General features: G+C 39.6%; 3 protein-coding genes across 3 annotated transcripts in view; 1 reads left to right on the top strand and 2 right to left on the bottom strand.

Moving 5' to 3' along the window:
* Positions 1–1555: 1555 nt before the first annotated feature.
* Positions 1556–7594, bottom strand: hspa14 (heat shock protein 14). Its single transcript, XM_035674644.1, has 9 exons — positions 7475–7594; positions 6310–6390; positions 5935–6017; positions 5495–5543; positions 4294–4399; positions 4132–4172; positions 3902–4032; positions 2297–2458; positions 1556–1733 (listed from the first exon to the last, which is right to left on the bottom strand). Exons 1-9 carry the CDS (start codon positions 7529–7531, stop codon positions 1574–1576), a joined length of 870 nt encoding a protein of 289 aa, XP_035530537.1. The 5' UTR covers positions 7532–7594; the 3' UTR covers positions 1556–1573.
* A 546-nt stretch (positions 7595–8140) lies between these two features.
* Positions 8141–11052, top strand: LOC118337971 (mesencephalic astrocyte-derived neurotrophic factor-like). The gene is made up of 4 exons (XM_035675134.1): positions 8141–8299; positions 8892–9019; positions 9299–9440; positions 9526–11052. Exons 1-4 carry the CDS (start codon positions 8227–8229, stop codon positions 9696–9698), a joined length of 516 nt encoding a protein of 171 aa, XP_035531027.1. The 5' UTR covers positions 8141–8226; the 3' UTR covers positions 9699–11052.
* A 1591-nt stretch (positions 11053–12643) lies between these two features.
* Positions 12644–20241, bottom strand: part of irak3 (interleukin-1 receptor-associated kinase 3) — a 10129-nt gene continuing 2531 nt past the window's right edge. Inside the window, exons 3-13 of the mRNA XM_035675042.1 lie at positions 19762–19823; positions 19590–19638; positions 19333–19496; positions 18685–18749; positions 18484–18598; positions 16723–16841; positions 16405–16603; positions 15896–15958; positions 14281–14448; positions 13615–13969; positions 12644–13188 (exon numbers count right to left, since the gene is read on the bottom strand). Coding sequence (XP_035530935.1) covers positions 13124–13188; positions 13615–13969; positions 14281–14448; positions 15896–15958; positions 16405–16603; positions 16723–16841; positions 18484–18598; positions 18685–18749; positions 19333–19496; positions 19590–19638; positions 19762–19823 — 1424 coding nt within the window. The 3' untranslated portion in view covers positions 12644–13123. The remainder of the gene's footprint in view (positions 13189–13614; positions 13970–14280; positions 14449–15895; positions 15959–16404; positions 16604–16722; positions 16842–18483; positions 18599–18684; positions 18750–19332; positions 19497–19589; positions 19639–19761; positions 19824–20241) is intronic.

Here is a 20241-nt window from a genome sequence, read left to right as displayed (position 1 = left end):
GGCTTTCCATATCATAAGTGTATTAAATTCAGTTTGCAACAGTAATTTCTCCTTAAAAAGATCTGGCGTAGGTGAAAAAGCATAGCGCCTGTCAATATCTGCAATTTTGTCAGCCAGCTCTTTAAGTTGTCTGGAATGCTCCTTATCCCTATGTGCCACATAAGTGATAACTTGGCCCCTAATGTAAGCTTTCATAGACTACCACAAAACTCCCCTTGATACATCCTGTGTGTCATTGATTTCCAAAAAAAAGTCAATCTGATTGTTGAGATATGTTCTAAAATGCTTACATAAAAGTAATTGGGGGTCTAGCCGCCAAGTTCGTCGGGGCGCTACATTGGCTGGCACTGGCACTGGGCTGTGATCTGACAATACTATATTGTGATATTTGCTGTTGGAAATTAAAGGTAGTAGTTGGTTATCGACAATAAAATACAAATCCGGATCATTTAGATCCAGATTAAATGTTTTGAACAACTGGCCCATAGACATACAGAGGGTCTACACGACTGCTCACAGCAGCTCAGTATCTGCAAACATGACATAATACCACTGATCCTACAAAAGGAGCTTTGCTACACGTACCAGACATCTGCTGAGTGAGTATAAATTCTGGATCAGAAGTTTTACTGTTTATTATGTGATAATGATGATTAATTAAGTTAATTACCTAGGAGGTTTTATTATGAAAGATAGACAGTAAGCAGTCACCCACCATTGGATAAATCACTATTCCTTGTACACATTTCTCAGAGGAGACATTCATTTTTTTTCTGTTTGAACCCCTGCTACAGACTTCATTGGAGAAGACTATGCTGAAATCATATCAAAAGGTTTTGCGACTGGCATTTAAGTGATCTGTGTACACTGTATACATGTCATTGTCATAGTAGTTATAATATATAATATAATAGGGGCGGCTGTGGCTCAGGAGGTAGAGTGGGTTGTCCACTAATCGGAAGGTTGGCGGTGCCCTTGAGCAAGATACTGAGCCCCAAGTGCTGTGCATTGGTGGAGGAATGTGTATGAATGTTAGTTTCTGTGTTGTGATGGGTCATCCATCACACTATGAACCTGTGTGAAAGGGTGAATGTGGCATGTAGTAGCGCTTTGAGTTGTTGGAAGACTAGAAAGGCACTATACAAGTACAGTCCATTTACCATTTACCAATATGGAGGATGATAATGATTTTTATGTTTGTGTTTTTCCCTTTTTTGTTTATTTGTTTGGTTTGCGTGTGGTTTTTTTTTTCTTTTTCCTTGTCTTAGTCTGACTTTTTTTGTAAGGTTTGTTCTTGTCTTGGTCTAGTATTTGTGTTTGTGTTATGTACTCTTCTTGTTAAGGGCAACACTGAGTGCATAACCTATATAAACTGAAAATAAAATGAATGGAATAGATTTATTGATTCTATACATGTACTGATAATACTAATAACACAAAGTATTAAAGTTAGATTTATTATCCTTATTATCATTTTGTCATCTGCATTGTAAACACATGGTTGGAAGTGTTGACTTAAGAATCGTTTTCCTATCTTTTGCTCTTTTTTACAAGCTTGTGTCAACGTAGCAGCTTACCTAGAGATGTTGCATTCAAAGTCGATGCCGTCGTGCAGGGAGTCAACAAAGCAGTTGGCTGATCCCAGTGACGACAGAGAGTGTTTGGCCATGTCTGCTCCGTTCATCAGCTTCAGCATCGCCCGAACATTACTGCTCACATCATGCTTAAAGGTGCTGCACGACAACACAGACAAATAACATGAGGTGGTTGGAAAGAGTCCAATTCAAGCAACACATTGTTCAGGTGCAGGTGTGTGTGTGAAGGGACCCCAACTGAATTATTATAGATCTATTATAGATTATAGAATCTTTCAGAATATTTACCTCTCTCTCAAGGTTTTCAAGGCTGTTGCATTAGATTGCATTGGTTTTAACCTAGCTGCACAAATGAAACTGACAACTGAGTGTATATTAATGCTTTTGCCAACAAAGATGCAGTATTCAGCTTACTGTTCACACGCTTTGATAATACCCAAAGTATTCATTTTATGATATTTGAACACTAAAGGTAGCATTACAGCAGATTTTGATGGCATATCGTGATAACACTGTCATAATCATAGTTTTGGCCATGTGTACTATGTCCATTACTCACATGAAAAATTGTCAGTAATGCCATATGCATTTATAGATGGAAAAAAACTCACCCGAGAATAAAACTGGAAGAAATTGTGGAAAATATGAAGTTATTTAGTTTAAGGAGAGCTTCAAGGAGCAGCAGAGAACACAGTATCTACCGTTTGAACTCAGCGGCCAGGTGCTGGGCCAAGGCCTGGGTGAAGCTCTCTCCTCCGATGCTGTGGTCCGTGTGGGTGTTGAGAACCCGGAACATTCCTCCGTTGACCTGCAGCACTGTCACACTCAGGGACGTCCCACCAAGCTTATACACCAGGACATGGCTGTGAACACAAACAATGCACACATTGCAGATCAATATGAGAGCAAATCTTTAAGCCAAGGTGGAAATAATATAAACAAGTATTAACATTAGAACCAAATATTAAATAATCAGTGTTGGGCACTGACAATTATTAATTAGTTACAGCAACCTCTCTAAAAAGTAACTGAATTACTTTACCAATTACTGCATATACAGCTGTATTATTGCATTAATGTTGCTATGGGACCAGTTTATCTGGTTCTTAATAATCTACCATCAGAGGGCAGCAACAACTAGCGTTCCTACCTGTAAGCGACACTTGTTATCAGACAGTAGAGTGCCAAATGAGGGTAGATTTTCCACTTGGTGAGGAAATCTCAGAGTGTCTCAGCAGCCTCACTGGCGGGTAAATGTTTTTACCAAAATGTCACGTAATAAAAAAGTATGCTGAGAGTCCTCTGCTGTCTGTGTCAGAGTCTGACACACACAAGACAGATAATCATCATCACCATCATCATTATTAGTCAAATCTTTACTATCATAGTTTTTACTGTGTATCTCTCTCTCTCTGCTTTCTCTATAGGCTGTACTGTGTATGAGTGTATATGTGAATATAGTTGATGCTATTCTATTCTCTTAGAAGGAAGCTTTTCCTTGCTTGCTCATGGTGGGAACCATTTGGTCTCTCTAAATAATTTTATAAGGAGTATGGTCTAGACCTGCTTTATTTGAAAAGTGTCCTGAGATAACTTCTGTTTTGAATTGGAATATAACAAATAAAATAAAACAATGAAGTTATTTACTTTAAGGAGAGCTTCAAGGGAGCAGCAGAGAACACAGTATCTACCTGTGAACTCGACATTGTCTCAAATGTCTTGTACCACTGTGAGATTGAGTTAGGTAGACTCTCTATGTAGTTTTGGGAGGGAGATGGCCGACCAGGCTGAAGAATTTATGAACGTTACGTTAATCAGAAACTTGATTCTTGAATTAGTTTAGTTAAATTAATAAACAGTGACACGCACTGAAAAATATTAGATTGTAGATAAACTGAACCTATTTGGAGATCCAGTTCTCAGCAGTACACATTATTAGTATTTCTTCATTACACTTCTGTTATATACTGTTTTACACATATTTTGAATGTCTTGAATGTCTGTCGTATAATGTTAATATTATTATATTTATACAAGGACAGAAACTATCCAGGGCTGCCATACACACTACTCTTTCTCACACTTTGAGAAGTTGATGTTGCACTTGCATCATATTAGAGTCCTTATTAGTTTAATTTGTTTTTTAGGTTGATCTTAAAGGACCGTTGGGTAGCAACCAGAGTAAAATCCCATCCTGTCTGACCAACCATATCTGATTTTTGGATGAAGACAAACACCAATAAGCCAGTGAACATGTCAACTCAACAGCTCTCCCTTTACTTTAGCATGCAGCCTCAGTGCTGTACCTCTTTCCAGAAGAAGAGTCCTGTCCGATGTTGTAGGCCAACAGAGCAGCAGCGGGCTCATGGATGAGCCTCAGTACATGGAAGCCTGCAGCCTCAGCTGCCTCCCTGCACAAGACAAACAGAGCGGTAACCTTTATTAAAAACTACAAATGGAAAGACTTTCACTGTCTCATAACAAAATACTAAAGCTGTAGTGGATCGGTAGCTAACGTGGCTAAGTCGAGAGGCACCTTGCTGGAGGTGTCGCAACAATCAAGAGGGAGTATCGACGCTTCAGTGACATAGAGCCAGAGCTGACTGAGGCGTTTCTGTAAAAAATGGGAGCGATCATAAACTTGCCTGTTTATTTATCAATGCATCGTGTGTGTGTGTGTGTGTGTTGCACAGACTACCTTTCATTTTGTGGAAGATGAGTTTTGCAGAATCCTCTGGAGCGACATACTCTGCGTGATCTCCTACTGTAATCTCATAATAAGGCTTCTCTTCTCTGTTGACAACCTGAACACAGCAATCACTGGTTTACCACTGCTGTCAACTGTTGTGTTTTCAACAAGTATTTTCAAAACTAAGATAGACAGATAGACAGATAGGATAATATACCGATAACGATGATACGATAGATAGATAGATAGATAGATACTTTATTTATCCCGAGGGAAATTCAAGAGATAAGCTATTGTGCTTCTTACTGAAGATAATTGATAAAACCTGTACAACTATCAGACCCCGACAGTTGTTGGACTATCACAGACATTGATATAGATAGATAGATAGATATAGATAGATAGATAGATGATAGATAGATAGATACTTCAATATAATATGGCGTACTGAGGCAAAGGCGATATATTGCGATTTTTAGTATACAATTTTAGTATAAAGAGCTTAAAAAGTTGTATTCCTAATGCAACCAGAACAGTGAGCTCTGCATTTGTATCCATCACAGTCTCTGTAACATCCAACATCAAAGCCCATAGTTTCTGTTTAGATATTAAACATCGGACAGACCCCGGCTCAAGGTGGGTGGCCGCCTGCCTCGAACGGTTGGGGTTAGAGAGAGGGGGGTTAAGAGGGTAGAGAGGTGAGGGGAGGGGTGGTAAAGAGAGAAGGACATGGACAGGTGCACAACAACTACACTAGTAGAAATAACTAATGATGATGACGACAACGACAACAACAACAACGACAACAACGACAATAGCTACAATGATGGGGATTGATGAATAATAATAGTAATAATAATAATAATAATAATAAATTAGCAATAACAATGTCAACTAGAATTGATTGACAATGTACATGCTCAATTATGTAACATATTAAAGAATATTTGTTTAGGAAAGCAGCGTTCTAAGTACCTTTGCAGAGAAAATGTCTATTTTCATTCCAGCTAGAAAATGTCAGATTCATATAGATTATCTATTCTAGGAATTCTACCCTCTAGAGTAGTATCATTATCCAATATCCCATATCAGTTGGGCTTTAAGTATGAACAGCATGAGAAAAATTTATGTTAATAAAGGAACCATCATTTCAGAAATTTGGGGGTAAAAAGCTTAAAAGAAAAACACGGAGTGGATCTGCTGAACTCACCTGACACTTGGTCTGTGTTTTGTGAGCCTGTGTCTCTGGATCACTAAAGCTGCACATTGAGACACAGAGAAACATAAAATCAAAATCTCTAATTAGTAACATACTCTTTATTCTCTTGCTTGGCTGACAGGGTCGGCCAATCGGATGATTGCATCAGTTAATCAAATGTTCTCAGAAATGACATTGTATGAGACACCACTGTTTAATTCTTGGTAACAAGTGCACACAGTGCAGTTAAAATCCATTAAACTTGTTACTGATGTTACATAGAAAATAAGCCAATTTCAAAAATGGTTGAAAATCCATCACAGTATGGATTTAACAGCACTTTCTGCCTACTGACACATTATTTAGACTTTAATATTCAACAAGTGAGCCAAACTAACATGACACTGAATCTCCTGTAGTGTTAAGAATACAAACAGTATTAAGGTTGCCACCTTCTTCCCAGCACTTGTTTCACTTTAACAACTGTGTTGGCAGCATTGCGGACCCGTCCTTGCTTTGCTGCAATACCTACAATCTGCAGAAGACAAAAATAAGTCAGAAAGCAGACTGGCAAATAAACATATATGAGCCAAATGCCAAAATGATTGAGGCTTTTCAGCTGCATCGCACATCTGTCAACACCATAATAATCTGGCTTCGTCAAGGGAGGTTTAACAGAACTGGGAGATCAGTCCCTCCAGGGCCGCCGGATTTCATGGCAGCTTTTCTGAAAACATGCAATGCATGTTTTGCTTCATGAAAGACCCTCAGGTCATGCGGTCTTTGAGAAAAACGTACGCGAAAAGAAGTATAGCATCATGGCGTACCTGCTCAGTGTCTCTGTAGGCCACCACAGCTGGAGTCACTCTGTCTCCGGCATCATTAGCCACCACATCCGCCCGCCCATCCTGAACAACACACAAAGATTCATTAGAGACGCTTTTGTTCCAGGAGATCCAGGCTCTGTGTTAGCTATATAAAGCCTCATTTCCAAAGCTTAGCCAGGTTGCCTCTTATTAACAAATAAATCAATAATAAATACTGTAAAAGGACCAGTGTGTAGGATCTAGTGGTACCTAGTGGTGCAGTTGCAGATTCAGGCTTTATGACCTACACTGCAGTCACCAGGGGGAGATTGACATGTTGTGGCTTCACTTTTGGAGAGGTGTCATTCTGTCCATCCTTATATAATGACAGTGATCTAGAGCGGGGCTACCCGAAAATGGTTTTAAAAATGATGATATCCAATCTCTGTTCTGTGCATTGAATGCTCTTAAAACATGTAGGACTCCTAATTGTATTTTCGTAATCTGAGCGGGCTGAGTGACACTGTACCAAGTTTCAACTTTGGCCCACCAAGGCACCCCTATCTAGAGACAGTGTTTAATTAGCAACCATTTGAATATGGCTCAGCCTTCCAAGCATGTAGATAAAACTACAGAGGCCAAGAAACTCCTAAAAATATATATATAAAAGGCCTTATCTAGAGCCAGCGTATGGTTTGTCCATTCTGGGGTACTGTAGAAAAATGGCGGACTCCAGAGGCGGACCCACTCCCTCTGTAGATAAAACGACTCATTTGAAGGTAACGTAAAGACAAGGTGTTTATGCACTATATTCAAGACATACCAATGAATATTTTATTCCACTTCTGACAATAAATCCACCTAAATATTTCACACGGGGCCCTTAACAGGAAGCACCAGTGAGACATTACTTCAAACAGTGTCTGTGTACATCCCGGCGGCATCCTGTGCAGCTTTTCTTCTTTAAAGCTACATCTGAACCACTTGAACCTTTATTGTGGATCACCTTACGTTCATCTACAGTTATAATACACTACCGTTACGGAGCTACACCACATCAATGACTTCAGTGGTCGCACTGGAATGTAACGCTGCTGTTAGTTTCAGGCACTGTGGTGTTGAAATGAAGCCCACACTGTGTTATCGACGAGAACAACGAACGGCGGCAACTTCAACTGTAACTCACCTTAAATATCGCCACACAGGCGCAGGTATATCCGAAGTGAACTCCAATCGCTGCCATGTTTGAAGATTGCAGGGCAGAATCCCACGCGCATGCGGCCGGTATTCCGCTCCCAGGATCAACTTCCGGTTGAACTCTATCAGAACAAAAGCGTGGTACTTCAATAAGCCCCTACGAAACTCAACTAAATAACAAAATACAACGAATACTTAATTAATATGTATACTTTCTCCAGCAATTCAAAATATATGATTATTTTGCTCCTTCTTTTCACCAAATAAAAAAAGTTATGATCTTATATTTAAACAGACATCTGAACGTGTATCTTCACCTCACATTCAAAAACATAAACCAAATATTATCCTCTTGTGTTGTGTGTGTATTGTATTGTTTTGTTTCATTTTTTGTCTTAATGCATAGTTATTCATTTATTTTCTTAATCACTAAATAGCCTGTCTCGGAGGTAAACGTACATTTACATGCCGAATTAAATTATAAAAACATAATAATAATAAAAATAAAAACTCAAAATCAATATTTTCAGGTAAATATACCAGAAAAAAAGTAGGCTACTGATAATGCCGGAAAACGAGCTATGTCAGTGTTCTAGGCCATTATTTCGTTTACTGCTTGTAATGTAGTAGTTGGTGGAGTTTAAGATAGTATATAATAAAGTGGGTAAAGTGTGGTGACGGAAGTCCTTTGCGGTGTTTGGCTGGGACACTGCAGACCTATCTAATAATAGACAGGCTACCATGTCGCTGCTGTCCCTCGCCTTTCTGCTGTTTTTCAGAGGGTTTACTTTTTCTGAGGCAGGCAACTGTGAAGGTTAGACTGCATGGTGTGAGCAAGTCGTCTACAGTGGCTATTGTTTAGCAACACTGTGCTGTATTTTCAAGTCACATTAATATTTGAAAAATAATTAGCCATGCGGTCACTCTGTTCTCCCACCATAATCGGCCCTGCATGTGTGCGGTAAACTAGGAGTGTTATAACAGTGTTATAACATTACATTCAACATGTCAACATGCCATGTGTCTACCAATGAAAACACAGACTCATTGTACTGTAACAGATATAAGATGAGGAGGGGGGATGCCACCCCCCTTGTTAACCAAAACCGGCTCCCTGTTGGTGGAAAAGGCCATTTAGTGTAGCAGAGCTCAGCCAGACAAACCCTTTTCTCTCAGTCCAGCCCTTCTGTCATTTTTGTCTTGGATCTTTAATTCTCTAAACTATAGCTTATATAAAGAACCACTATTCTCTTTGCTAGGGAACTCCCTCTGGGCCACCCCCCTGTTAACAGACAAATGTGAAGCCTCTTGTGTGTGTGTGTGTGTGTGTGTTTTCCATAAAGTCCACAAATAAGCAAAAGTGACAGCAGCCTGCTCAGCCCTACTAACAGTGAACTGGTCTGCAGTGTGTGTGGGCTTTCTCCATAGACTGTATGGCAGTCTGACCTCAACCCACAGAGAACTCACTCCCAGCCTGGTGGAGGAAGAGCTGATCCAGGCCTGCAATAACGCACAGGGGAAGGAGGCAAGGCTGGTGAGAACATAGACACAAGCATGGAAACACAACTTTCAACAAAAACTCCGGGACAGTAGAGCTAGCACCCCATCTCTAGTATCTGTGTTTGCTGGTTCAGTTCACCACAGTCCAGTCGAAGTGTACTTGTATCGCTCCTCTGTCTCTGCCATCACTGTGTGAATGTGTAGTGTGTAAAGCAGTCCACTTACATGTCATCAGCATGAGCCTCAGAATCTACCCATACAAATGTACGTCCAGGATACTGGGCTGATCAAAAGTATTTATATGCTGTCCTAGTGTTACTACCTGGGAGCCAGTAGTGATGCTGCAACCCGTGTCATTGCATCAGTGTCTCGACCTCTGGCCTCTCATGTCCCTGTTGAGAAGATCTGCCAACGCCTCAGTGGCAGAGACACACAGATCTGTCAGCTTACATACGGTAAAGCTTATTTTTACAACAACTGACCATTAATGTGTGTGAATACAATATAAAGACTACGTCGGTGTTTTGTGGTTGTCTGCAGAGCCTCAGCTGAAGGATCTGAGCAGTGATGGCCTCAAAAAGCTGAGAGTCGCAGAGCTGAGGAACATCTTAGCCTCATGGGGAGAAGAGTGTCGGGGGTGCCTGGAGAAACACGAGTTTGTCAGCCTCATACAGGAGAAAGCGCTACTGCATGCTCACAGTATGGAACTATAAATAGGAATTAATATATAATGTGGAATAATTTATCCACACAGCAAAAAGGCAACACACACTTATATTAAACCATACAGACCTTGTTAATATATTTCACTATGTCACTGGAACGTATTTGATTGTTCATTGTTATGTTGATACTACATACTGCAATGCATTACTGTTAACTAATTCAGGTTCTCAAATTACTTCATTCATATATTAAATAAATAATGACAGGTCAGAGGAACAAACTGCGACAACTATGTATTTCCACTGATGTGCAGCTGACTGATAGCAGCATGACCAACCTTAGCACAGATTCTTCATCCATTCATTTTACCTCCACTTACTATCTTGCCATCACAGTTTAGCTCATAACTAATCATGGATAAGATAAGATGTAAGATAAGATGTTCTTTTATTGATCCCCTGTAGAAGAAATTCAAATCAGACATAGCAACATAGGGGAATGTAGTGCAAAACGTACAGAAGTGTAAAAATACAATAAAGTATAGATGTATAGAAAATATAATAGAAAATATAAGACTATTAATGAAAAATATATACACATGTATGTATTGTATGCTACGCAATCTCGGCACAGTCTCATTGTTTAAGTATCATTTTTAAGCTTGCATAGTGGTACAAGTAACATAGTTTGAGAACCAATGCTTGATAACATTTTATGAAACAGTCAAAAATGGGTGACATCTTTAAATGTGCTTGTTTTGGAGGACAAGCTCTCTAAAACCCTTACAGCGATATGAAAAATAAAAATGACAAACAGTATATTTTAAGATGAAGTCAGTAAATATTTGATGTTTGATATTTTAAAGCTTGATAAAAAAAATTGTTGCCAATTAATTTTCTGTAATTTTGACTGTATTTTGGAAGAAAAAATGTATTATTTTGTGTTATATTTTCCCCTATACTGGGCTCTGCAGAACCCACAATCTCTTGTTTCATTTCACAAAAGAATGCAACTGTACAAGAACTTTGTCTAAAGAATATACAGGCTAATCTGATCAAAGAATGATGCCTACTTTCAGTACCAACACATTACAGTCAGGGGCATATCCAGAGGATATTATCTTTACCTCTTCCACTCCACACTCAGAAGTCTTTCAGAGGCTGTAGTGGGCTAGAGTGAAGATACCAGTATCATATCAAACTAGATGACCTAATGCATCCATTCTTACCAAGCCTATGAGGAAGGGGATTAAAAGCACCAAAGGCAAAATTTTGGTGATGGAAAAACTGGCAATGCCATTTTCAAAGGGATCTCTTGGCCTCTCTCAAGATAATGAAGTGGCAAGTTCTAGGGGTACCCAGGATTTTGGGCGTGGAATAAATGTGTTATTTTTGCCTAGTGTATTTGTATATTTCTGCATACTGGGGTCCAGTCAGTGTCACACTTGTCACACCCCAGTCAAAAAAGTCTGGAGGTTTAATACATGGCCCTATATATGTGACCCATATCCGAAGTTGCTGAAGCGGCTCGGGTTCGAGTCCGACCTGCAGCCCTTTGCTGCGTGTCGTCCCCCCTCTCTTTAACCCCCCTTTCAAATGGGGGCATGAAAAGGCCCAAAAAATAACCTAAAAAAAAAGTACAATTGTTGTTGTGAATCAAACATAAAATAGAATATATAAAAAGTAGCAGAAGTGCTTGTAAATGGATTGTCATAAAAAAAGCTTTTGATTATTTAATTTGCCATCAATTCAATAAATTCAAAAAGACTTTGTTACACTGCTAGTATTAACAATTTTTAAGAAGCTCACCCCCTGCAGTACCCTAGAGGTATCCATACGTCCATTAAAGAAACACTGCAGTAGGTGACAAATAGCAAATGTGATGTATTTTTAGATAGGGAGACATCACGAAAATAAATCATTTTCTGATAAGTGGACGACCCGCTCTACCTCCTGAGCCACAGCACCAGTCACAGGGGTCACCTGGTGTTGAATGTTGACAGTAGCCTGTGTGCTTGTCCTTCACTTCTGGCACTCTCAGTTGGATCAAGTCAGGGCAGTCAGCACTATTATGGTTTATGCCTCAGCCAATTCAGTCTTTCATGGGCCTGTTGATGGCCTGCCAGTGGGTCAGCATCTTTTAGTATGTCAATTTGTGAAGGGGGTGTCCAGACCATACCTTGCGGGCACCAAGCTGAGACTTGCCTCCTGTAATGAAGTCTTTCATTAGGGTCCCATATGAGCCTATGCTGAAGCAGACTTGCCGCTCAAGACAACTTTTCTTTTGGCTCTCTGCCCTGCTAAAGGGGTTGGAGAAGCGCATGCTCTCTGTTAATGATGATTGCTTAAGGTGGAGGGTGGAGCGGACCAGTGTGTAGGATTTTGTGGCATCTAGCTGTGAAGTTGCAGTTTACAACCACCTGAATACAGATCAGCCTTCCAAGCGTGTAGGAATCTACAAAATACTGTTTGGTTTGTCCATTTTGGCCTACTGTAGAAACATGGCAGTTCAACATGGCAGACTCTGTAGAGGACATGGATAAGGATGTGTAGATAAAAACAGCTCTTTCTGGAGCACTCTGGTAGCTCACCTGGTGGAGCTGGTGCCCCATGTACCCAGATAAATCCTTGCTGCAGATGCCATGGGTTTGAATCTGACCTGTGGCCTTTTGCAGTGAGTCATCCCCTTTCTCTCTCCCACATTTCCTGTCAATCTTCCACTTAAAGGCTTTTTTTTAGCTCATTATATATTAATGAAAACATACCTATGAATATTATATTCTGTTTTCTGCCAACAAATCCTACAAAAGGTTACACACTAGACCTTTAACAATAGTATGAGAGCCTGAACCAACACCTCTTTACAACAGTTTCAACAAAAACTGAACTTTCTTCATGGAGGTAGGAGTTATTGCAGGACTGCTGGCTTAGACTGACTTAGTTTTAGCCGTATGTACCTAATAAGATAGTGGGACTAAGTGTAGATTCCAGTGACGAACAGTGTTGGAAGATCCTTTATTTCAGTGAAAGTAGTAACCACAGTGAAAAATATTCCATTACTAGTAAAAGTCATTCATAAACTTAATTGTAAGTACAAAAGTATTAACAGCAGAATGTACTGAAATGACACAGAATGTTATATCATTATATAATTCTGATAGAGCATGAGGTACATATAGGGCAGTGATCCACTTATTACAACCTTTCTCTGCAGAACCAGCACAGGAAGACACATTTTTCTGTAGTCTACTGTTTAACTGCTGGCAATTAAAAATATATAACTTTTATTTACAATGGTTGCTGTATCCGTCACTGGTGGTGAACCAAGTTGTTTTAGTCTGGCACTCCATCTGCTTTCATTTCTGTGGTTGCTCTGATGTTTACAAAAATGACCTGCTGTCAGACTGTAACAGAAAGTCAGCTCTCTAACTGCAGTCCTGTCTCAGGGAACAGTTCTCCTGTGTGAATCAGCACTATGTCAGAAAGAATTTGTTCCTTAGTTCAACCTTGGCTGCATTTTCCACCACACAGAAGTCAGCTGAAACACAAAACACAGCTGATTACTTTCATTAGTTAAACACGCGCACACACACAATTACACTATATGCCACGTCATATATAAATACAAGTGATTGCACCTGTGAGGATGTTTTAGATGTTCCCCTGAGCAAGATGGAAGAATTTATCCACAAAGGTCCTCTTGTTTATTGAGGCTCTAAGCCATCATCATGATCAGCAGAAACTGACATTTATATACAATCAGCAAACAATATAATTGCATGATCTAATAAACTGTGTCTCAAACTATGGTACATGTAGCACTGGTGGCACATGAGCTGCTTCTAGTGTTACGCAGAGGAATCTGAATGCATTTTAGACGATAAAATGTGACCATATGCCGGTCTTAGAAGTTTTTAAAATCCTGCTAATGTAATGTGGAATTGAGTATCTAAACAGCACTTACTCTGAGAACTGTCCGGTTGTTTAAAGCCGTTGGCCCTGCAGTCCTCACAGGCCACACCACTGGTCTCTGCCGAACAGCTGCACTGTACAGGCCAGCTGCTGTACAGATCTGCTGCTACCTCACCATGAGCACCCATACTGTCACTAATATATGTCACCTCTGACTGGCTGCATTCACAGGGCCCTGTGCTCTGTGTTGGAGAACAAGGGAGGCTGCACTGTTCATCATGCTCCACAGGTATGGAGGATGAGAGGCTCTGCTGGGCACTAATAGGGGCTCCATCACCTAGGCTGTGGGGTTGGTCAGCAGGAGGACAGCTAGGTGGAGGAAGCAGCTTGCTCAGTGCCAGAAGTACCTGAAGAAGGTTCAGTTTTAAAGCATTTATCTCACCCACAGTCACATTAGTGCTTCCAGCTGGAGAATAATCATACACAACCAACACACAATAAAAGATTATCAGAGATATCATTAGTTGATATTATTAGTACAGTAACCAATGCAACTATCACATGCCTTCAATTCCATACGTAAGTAATGTGATAGCACCTGAGCCAGATCTGTCTGCTGAATGAAGACCATGGGATGCAGTGGAAAGCACCACAAGCTAGGATATGGATTTATTAGCTTAGAATATTTTGTCATGTATACAGTTCCTATAGTGCTCACATTCTCCATGCTTGGCCTGCTGCGGGGGCGGCTAGCAGTGCAGTCCAAGGCCAGACCCAGAAGGCTGAGAGCCATTGCAGTTGGCCACCGACCAGCTGCTGCATCCAAAAACTGCAGACAAGAGTCCATGCCACCACTGTCCTCCATCTCAGTCATTAGCAAATCTCTCTGACAGAGCAGACAAACAGACAGAGAGACAGACAGGGGCAGATAGAGCATGTAAAAGTACAGCATATCACTAGGTGCTAACATTTTGATGAACATTCTGTAGGTATCTATACCTATTAGGGCTGTAACGGTTCATGTATTTAGCCATACAGCGTTATCAAATGATGTTGGGAGGTGGAAGACCCACCTGTGACCCTTAAAGAAGCATTTCACCCGTGGAAACATTAATCTTTATTGAAAGTGGGTTATATATGTAGTCGAAATGTAACATAAATTTTGAATTTGGTGCCTATCGTATCTATCTTAAATAATGGTGATTGTTCATTCTCCCTTTCTAAATTTATAGGATGTTGTCGGAGAGAGAGATGGTAAGGACTAATTCTTTTTTGACATTTCCGCGTGCCTAATTCTTGACCGGGGGGAAAAGAGCTGTTGGTAGTCTCGGGCCTTACAAAGAAAGGATATGGGGACAGCTTCTGCTTCCAGTTTGGATGCAAAATGACGATTTTTATACATCATTGGAGCAATGGAAGTGCACACCTGAAATCCGTTTTCTCCGTCTCAGCGGACAAATTGGAGGAATGGGGTGAAGTGTCCCTTTAACTCAGAGAGAGTTATGGATAAGATTAGGATGTGTCGGCTTCACAGTTGTAGGGTCTTGCATCTAAAATGCTACAGCTCAATACAGTGCAATACATAAATGTTTGGGGGCTTTGAATGTTTAAATGTAGCCAAGGTGGAACTAAATGATGAAACACTCCTCCTGTTTGTGCTGGTTTGTTAGTATTATTTGTCTATATATTACAGCTAAAATTGCTGAGAGATGGAATGAAGAAACATGCTGGAAACATGAAACATGGAATTGGAGTGCAAATCATAGACTAATTATAAAAATATCCGTAGTCTCTGTGACATCCCCCTGTCAGCCCCCTGTGGTCGGCTCTGATCGTCGCCATCTTGGCAGTCCTGAGTCTGCCAGCTCCCAGCTAATCCAAAAATGGACAAGGAGGTGGAGCATGGGAGGAGTTTAGGCAGGCTGAATGAAGCCTAGTTAATGAAAACAGCCACCTGTGACGGCACCCACCTATCACTCAAAAGCGGCCATGTCCTTAATTATGCAGTAATTTAAGTCCTAGCATAAGAGATCCCTTTCAGTTTTATAGCCTGTTGGGACCTACTGCCTTTTTGGAAAGTGTGTTCAATGTTTGTACAGTGTAATGCAGAAATATTTAAATTGTTCATTTTTATAGGTATACTAGTAGTATACTAACAAAAGTAGTTGCCAGTGGGCAAATTGCCCCATTCTGACACAGTCTCACCAAAAACTAAAAATGACCAGCTTCATACAGTACAGGCAGGATTAATTGCAAGGCTGCTGGGAGCATTGACTGCAACAGAACGCAAAGGGGTTCCCATTTCTCTGGCACATCATAATATATTATCTCACCAGTGGTGTTCCCTTAGGTATGTCCTCTTGGACTTTCCGTCCTGTGACTGTTTCCATTACAACCTGAGAGCAAACAAACTGTGATTAATGACATGACAGTGTGAATAATGTTTCAGATGATCAGAAATCATAGTCCAACTTTCATCACATTACAATTTGCTTATTTTATATTATACACAGCACATACGGTGTAGAACACATAACTCCATACATCGATGCAATAATCATCTTGATTTTTTTATAGCCACAGGTGGACACTTATTCATTTAATCTAATTAATACTGAAAAATCTAAAATGATCTATTAAGAAGACAGATCACATTTAATCCAGCAATATGGACTGTCCTCATTCACTCAATTATTCATTTTCCATTCATTTAACTGGATTTCTAATGTTAGTTTTGTCATGGTTAATTATATTATGTCATATCTTTTTGCATTTTCTCATTTACCCTCCTCTATTACAATCTGCTGATGCAACAACCCAAAGCGTATATGATACAAATCACCATTCCAAAGCTGTAAACATCCATGCTGAAGGACAGCTTGCCATCTCGGATGTACTCCTCAGGGAGGTATCCCAGGTTGCCATGAGATTTTGTATCCAGACTGATTGTACAGAACTGATTGGCTGAATGAGGACGGAGATGAGCCATCCCAAAGTTAGACAGCTTGGGCAGCAGGGCTTCATCCAAGAATATGTTAGCACTGTGCAGAGAAGCCACATAGACACTGCGTCAGCTTCTGAACTTGTGGAGTTTGTAAAACTGCCACTGTACAAAGTCACATAGTGTATCCGACATGTGTGTGTGTTTGGTGGCTTGTACCTGGAGATGTTGCCACAGATCACAGGGCAGGGCTGGGCTGTATGGAGGTAATGCAAGGCCTTTGTTATTCCCTTGATAATTGTGAGACGTTCTTGCCAGGACAGAGGGGGCCTTCGATCCTGCACAGTAACAACACCCCATTTTAGATATGACATAGAAATATGTTTTCAAATAGCTTAAAAATAGCCAGACTAACTTAAAGTCCTAGAAAAGTGGATGTGAAAAACCATCACAAACCACCAACCAATTATTTGAGAAACACTCTACTCAGAATCAGAATCAGACATACTTTATTGATCCCTGGGAAGAAATACATTTGTCATTAATATCTTGAAACACCAGAGCGGTTTAATGTATGTGTGCCAAACTAAACATAAAGTTAAACTAAGAGTTGCCGAGCATTAAGGCAGCCATTGAGAATAGTAACATGGATTATGCCTTTGCTCTGCACTATAAGTATGGTTTGGCTCAAATTTCTTGGCATTGAAAGAGTGCTACCCAATTCAAGAGGGAGTAATTCAATTGACCAGCTCAGGCATTTTGGATTTATGAATTAAACGCAATTGAACCTTATGGACTTTAGGATTTTAGCTGATCTTCTGTGACATTAAAACGTAAACTTGTATCTCTCTCTACAGCTAATCTGGACTCTACAAAAAAGATGAGACAAAAAGTCCCCTGACCGTCCCATTTAGTGGCGTAGAGGGACAGTAGGAGTATGTATAGGATATCTGTCCTACGTTACTGAGCATATCCTATTCAGTCAGCTGGACATGGATCTTAGTTTACTTATTGCTATATGCAAAATGGTGTAATTCTTGTCATTCTGTTCGATTAATCATGCTGTTTTTATTTTCCTTGCTGTGTCTGTCTTTTCTTATTATGTATTTTTGTGTAATATGTTTTTTATATACTTTCACTTTTGTAAAATAGATAAAACACTTTGAAAAAAAAAAGGATAACTGGTCATGTGACCCAGATGTGGCTTATCTGTCACACCTGTAACACGTTGTTTGCTACTAATCAATCACAGTAAAGTCACAGTGGTTAATTCTGATTTTTAAAATACACACCCAGGTTAAACAATTAAAATTTAAATGTTCCAGGACAGTAGTTAATTTCCAGGATATTTGGTCGTTTTAATCATTTCCCAGGTGTTTCCATGACTGGAAATCAAGTCTTTAAACTTAGAAAGTGCAGAACACTACTGGGACTCAACTGACTGCCAGGAAGGATGTCATACATCCTCCAAGCAGTTGTGGTTTACAAACAGTACAGGCTATGCCATTATCACATTATAGATTTATTTAAATACCCATATCATAGTGAAAGAGGCAAACTCTGAATGCATCAAAGTGGTTGACCATTCGTGGTCAGATAAAGACTGGCTTTGTATACTCGTGTGATAAGAAGTGGTCTGTACAGAGTACCATTATGAATTTGTGTAAGGAAGTTTGTTTCAGGACGTTATTACACAGTGTTAATTAGTCAGTATTATCATTTCCTCAGTTTAGATTTTTTCTGTTTGTTCTTATTTGTTCTAAAGTTCCGCTTATATTTTGTCATGACAAAAGCCCAAGATCTGCAAAAGCAAAGCCAGTGTACACTGTGCTACAAGTTCACTTCCTATTTTCTGATATTGAAAGTATTTCCTAGCAACTACTTTTCTCTGGCCTAGTAAACAAGTCACAAACAGACACACAAATCCTAATGCACAGACAGCAGAATGAACCAGCAGATATTAATAAATCACAAATGTACCTTATGGTGTAGTCTGTCGAAGAGCAATCCATTGCAGAGGTAAGGATAGACCAGACAGTACCGGCCCTCCTCAGAGAAACAGCACAACGATTCTAAGATATTTGGATGTCGGTACCTGTAACATATCACCACATTAAATATTTAACACACTCTATCATTTAGACAAAGAAAGGTACTTTGGTCGTGAGGGTTGACACATACCAATGATGAATTTCCATTTCTCTTCTGAAGCTATCCCATGCCTTCTTCCAGGACACATTATTTATCTGGAGAATTATAGATAGGAATACATTATGTTACTGTATGACTAATGACTATAGAGAATGTAAACTGATTTTATATAAAAATCATTCAGCACAGAATAGACATTTTCTTTAGTCTTTTGAAAAAAAAAAAAAGTTTCTCCATGAACAAACTGAGCAAAGTCAATTCCCTGATGAATATGTGATTGAAAAACCAGTAAGTGGACATTGCGTTAAGATATTATTTTGTGAAACATTTGTTGTCAACAATGACGCTAAAAGAGCTACAGTGTCAATGAGACAGCTTTAGAGCTCTTGGACTTTTGGTTCACACATATCCCAGACTTGTCTGTGTGCTAGAAACAGAGATCATACAGATATCAGTCTTCTTGAGGGTTTAACAGCAAACAAGTATATTTAAAAAAAAAAAAAAGTCAGATTATTCCTTTAAAACCGAGTTAAGACCAAGGATTTACAATGTAAAAACACTGCAGGGAAAAGTTGCAGCGGTGTGAACTGGTTGCCTCAGTTCTTAGCAAGTTTCAACTTCTCTCATTGCAAATCTTTGGTCTGAACTGGACTTTAAAGTGTTATAGTCAATAATCACCTGTTTAAAAAGCTTAACTGCAAATGTTCTATCGCCCAACTGTGCCCTGTAGAAATCAGAGAAGTGACCCTCAGTGATTCTCATTTCATGATGAAAATCTCTGGTTCCTTCTATGATGTCTTGGAAAGTGAGTATGGGTGGCTGATTTTTTCCAGCAGAGTTCACTGAAATACAGAGAAGGGCCAGTATGAATGTCTTCATTCATGCTTGCAATAATCATTCAATAATAATCATTCAAATGAATCCACTTTACTTACTGGGATATATTGCTTCACTTGAAGATCTTGTCTCTAGTTGGACAGATTCCTTATCAGAGAAAATAAAGACAGGATGGCTATTTATTCTTTCTACTGCTCACAGGTCATACAGGCTGCCTCCTATCTCAAGACTAAACACATTCAACAACGGATCAAACAATTGTACCCTTACTTTATTTGCTGACATCTGCTCTGAGGACTCTGCATGTTGATTGCTGGGTAGCAAAGGTGACTCTGAAATAGATAGATTGCGCAAATATTAGGTCAAAATTCTATCTCTCATGATACCTGGATTAGGGCTGCACAACAAGGTAAAAAAATATATTGGCATTATTTTGTTAGATATCTAAATTTTCAATTTGACTGAAAAAAAACCTGATTATGTGACAGTAGCAGCATTTAGCACTACAGTACTTTATTATAATGGTGTTTGTCACACTAAACTGGATCAACATGGTTTGCTGACGTCAGTCATGTGCTGCAAAGAGGATCCAAGAAAGGGCTTTAAATTTCCTCTGAAATTTTCCTCCAAAACTCATTAACTTTCCCAGGAAGCAATGGAATACCAGGAGGCAATTTTGCATTAACAATAATTGGAGTTATTGGAGCGATGGCAAAGCCCATTGATCAGAAACTAATTCATTCATTCACA

This window comes from Morone saxatilis, unplaced genomic scaffold (assembly GCF_004916995.1).
Source record: "Morone saxatilis isolate NCDOM2014 unplaced genomic scaffold, NCSU_SB_2.0 Contig10, whole genome shotgun sequence".
Lineage (NCBI taxonomy): Eukaryota > Metazoa > Chordata > Actinopteri > Moronidae > Morone > Morone saxatilis.
Note: the sequence above shows the minus strand (reverse complement) of the source record. Positions and strands in the feature narration are given on the sequence as shown.

Bases quoted from the DNA above. Each gene is read 5' to 3' on its own strand.
- hspa14 (XM_035674644.1), bottom strand. From the start codon at position 7,531: ATGGCAGCGATTGGAGTTCACTTCGGATATACCTGCGCCTGTGTGGCG. The intron at 4,033-4,131 runs GTGCCTCTCGAC...TTTTTAATAAAG, and splicing joins GTTGCGACACCTCCAGCAAG to GTTACCGCTCTGTTTGTCTT. The intron at 2,459-3,901 runs GTACAGCACTGA...TTGTGTTCACAG, and splicing joins GACTCTTCTTCTGGAAAGAG to CCATGTCCTGGTGTATAAGC.
- LOC118337971 (XM_035675134.1), top strand. From the start codon at position 8,227: ATGTCGCTGCTGTCCCTCGCCTTTCTGCTGTTTTTCAGAGGGTTTACT. The intron at 9,020-9,298 runs GTGAGAACATAG...ATGCTGTCCTAG, and splicing joins AGGGGAAGGAGGCAAGGCTG to TGTTACTACCTGGGAGCCAG. The intron at 9,441-9,525 runs GTAAAGCTTATT...GGTTGTCTGCAG, and splicing joins GATCTGTCAGCTTACATACG to AGCCTCAGCTGAAGGATCTG.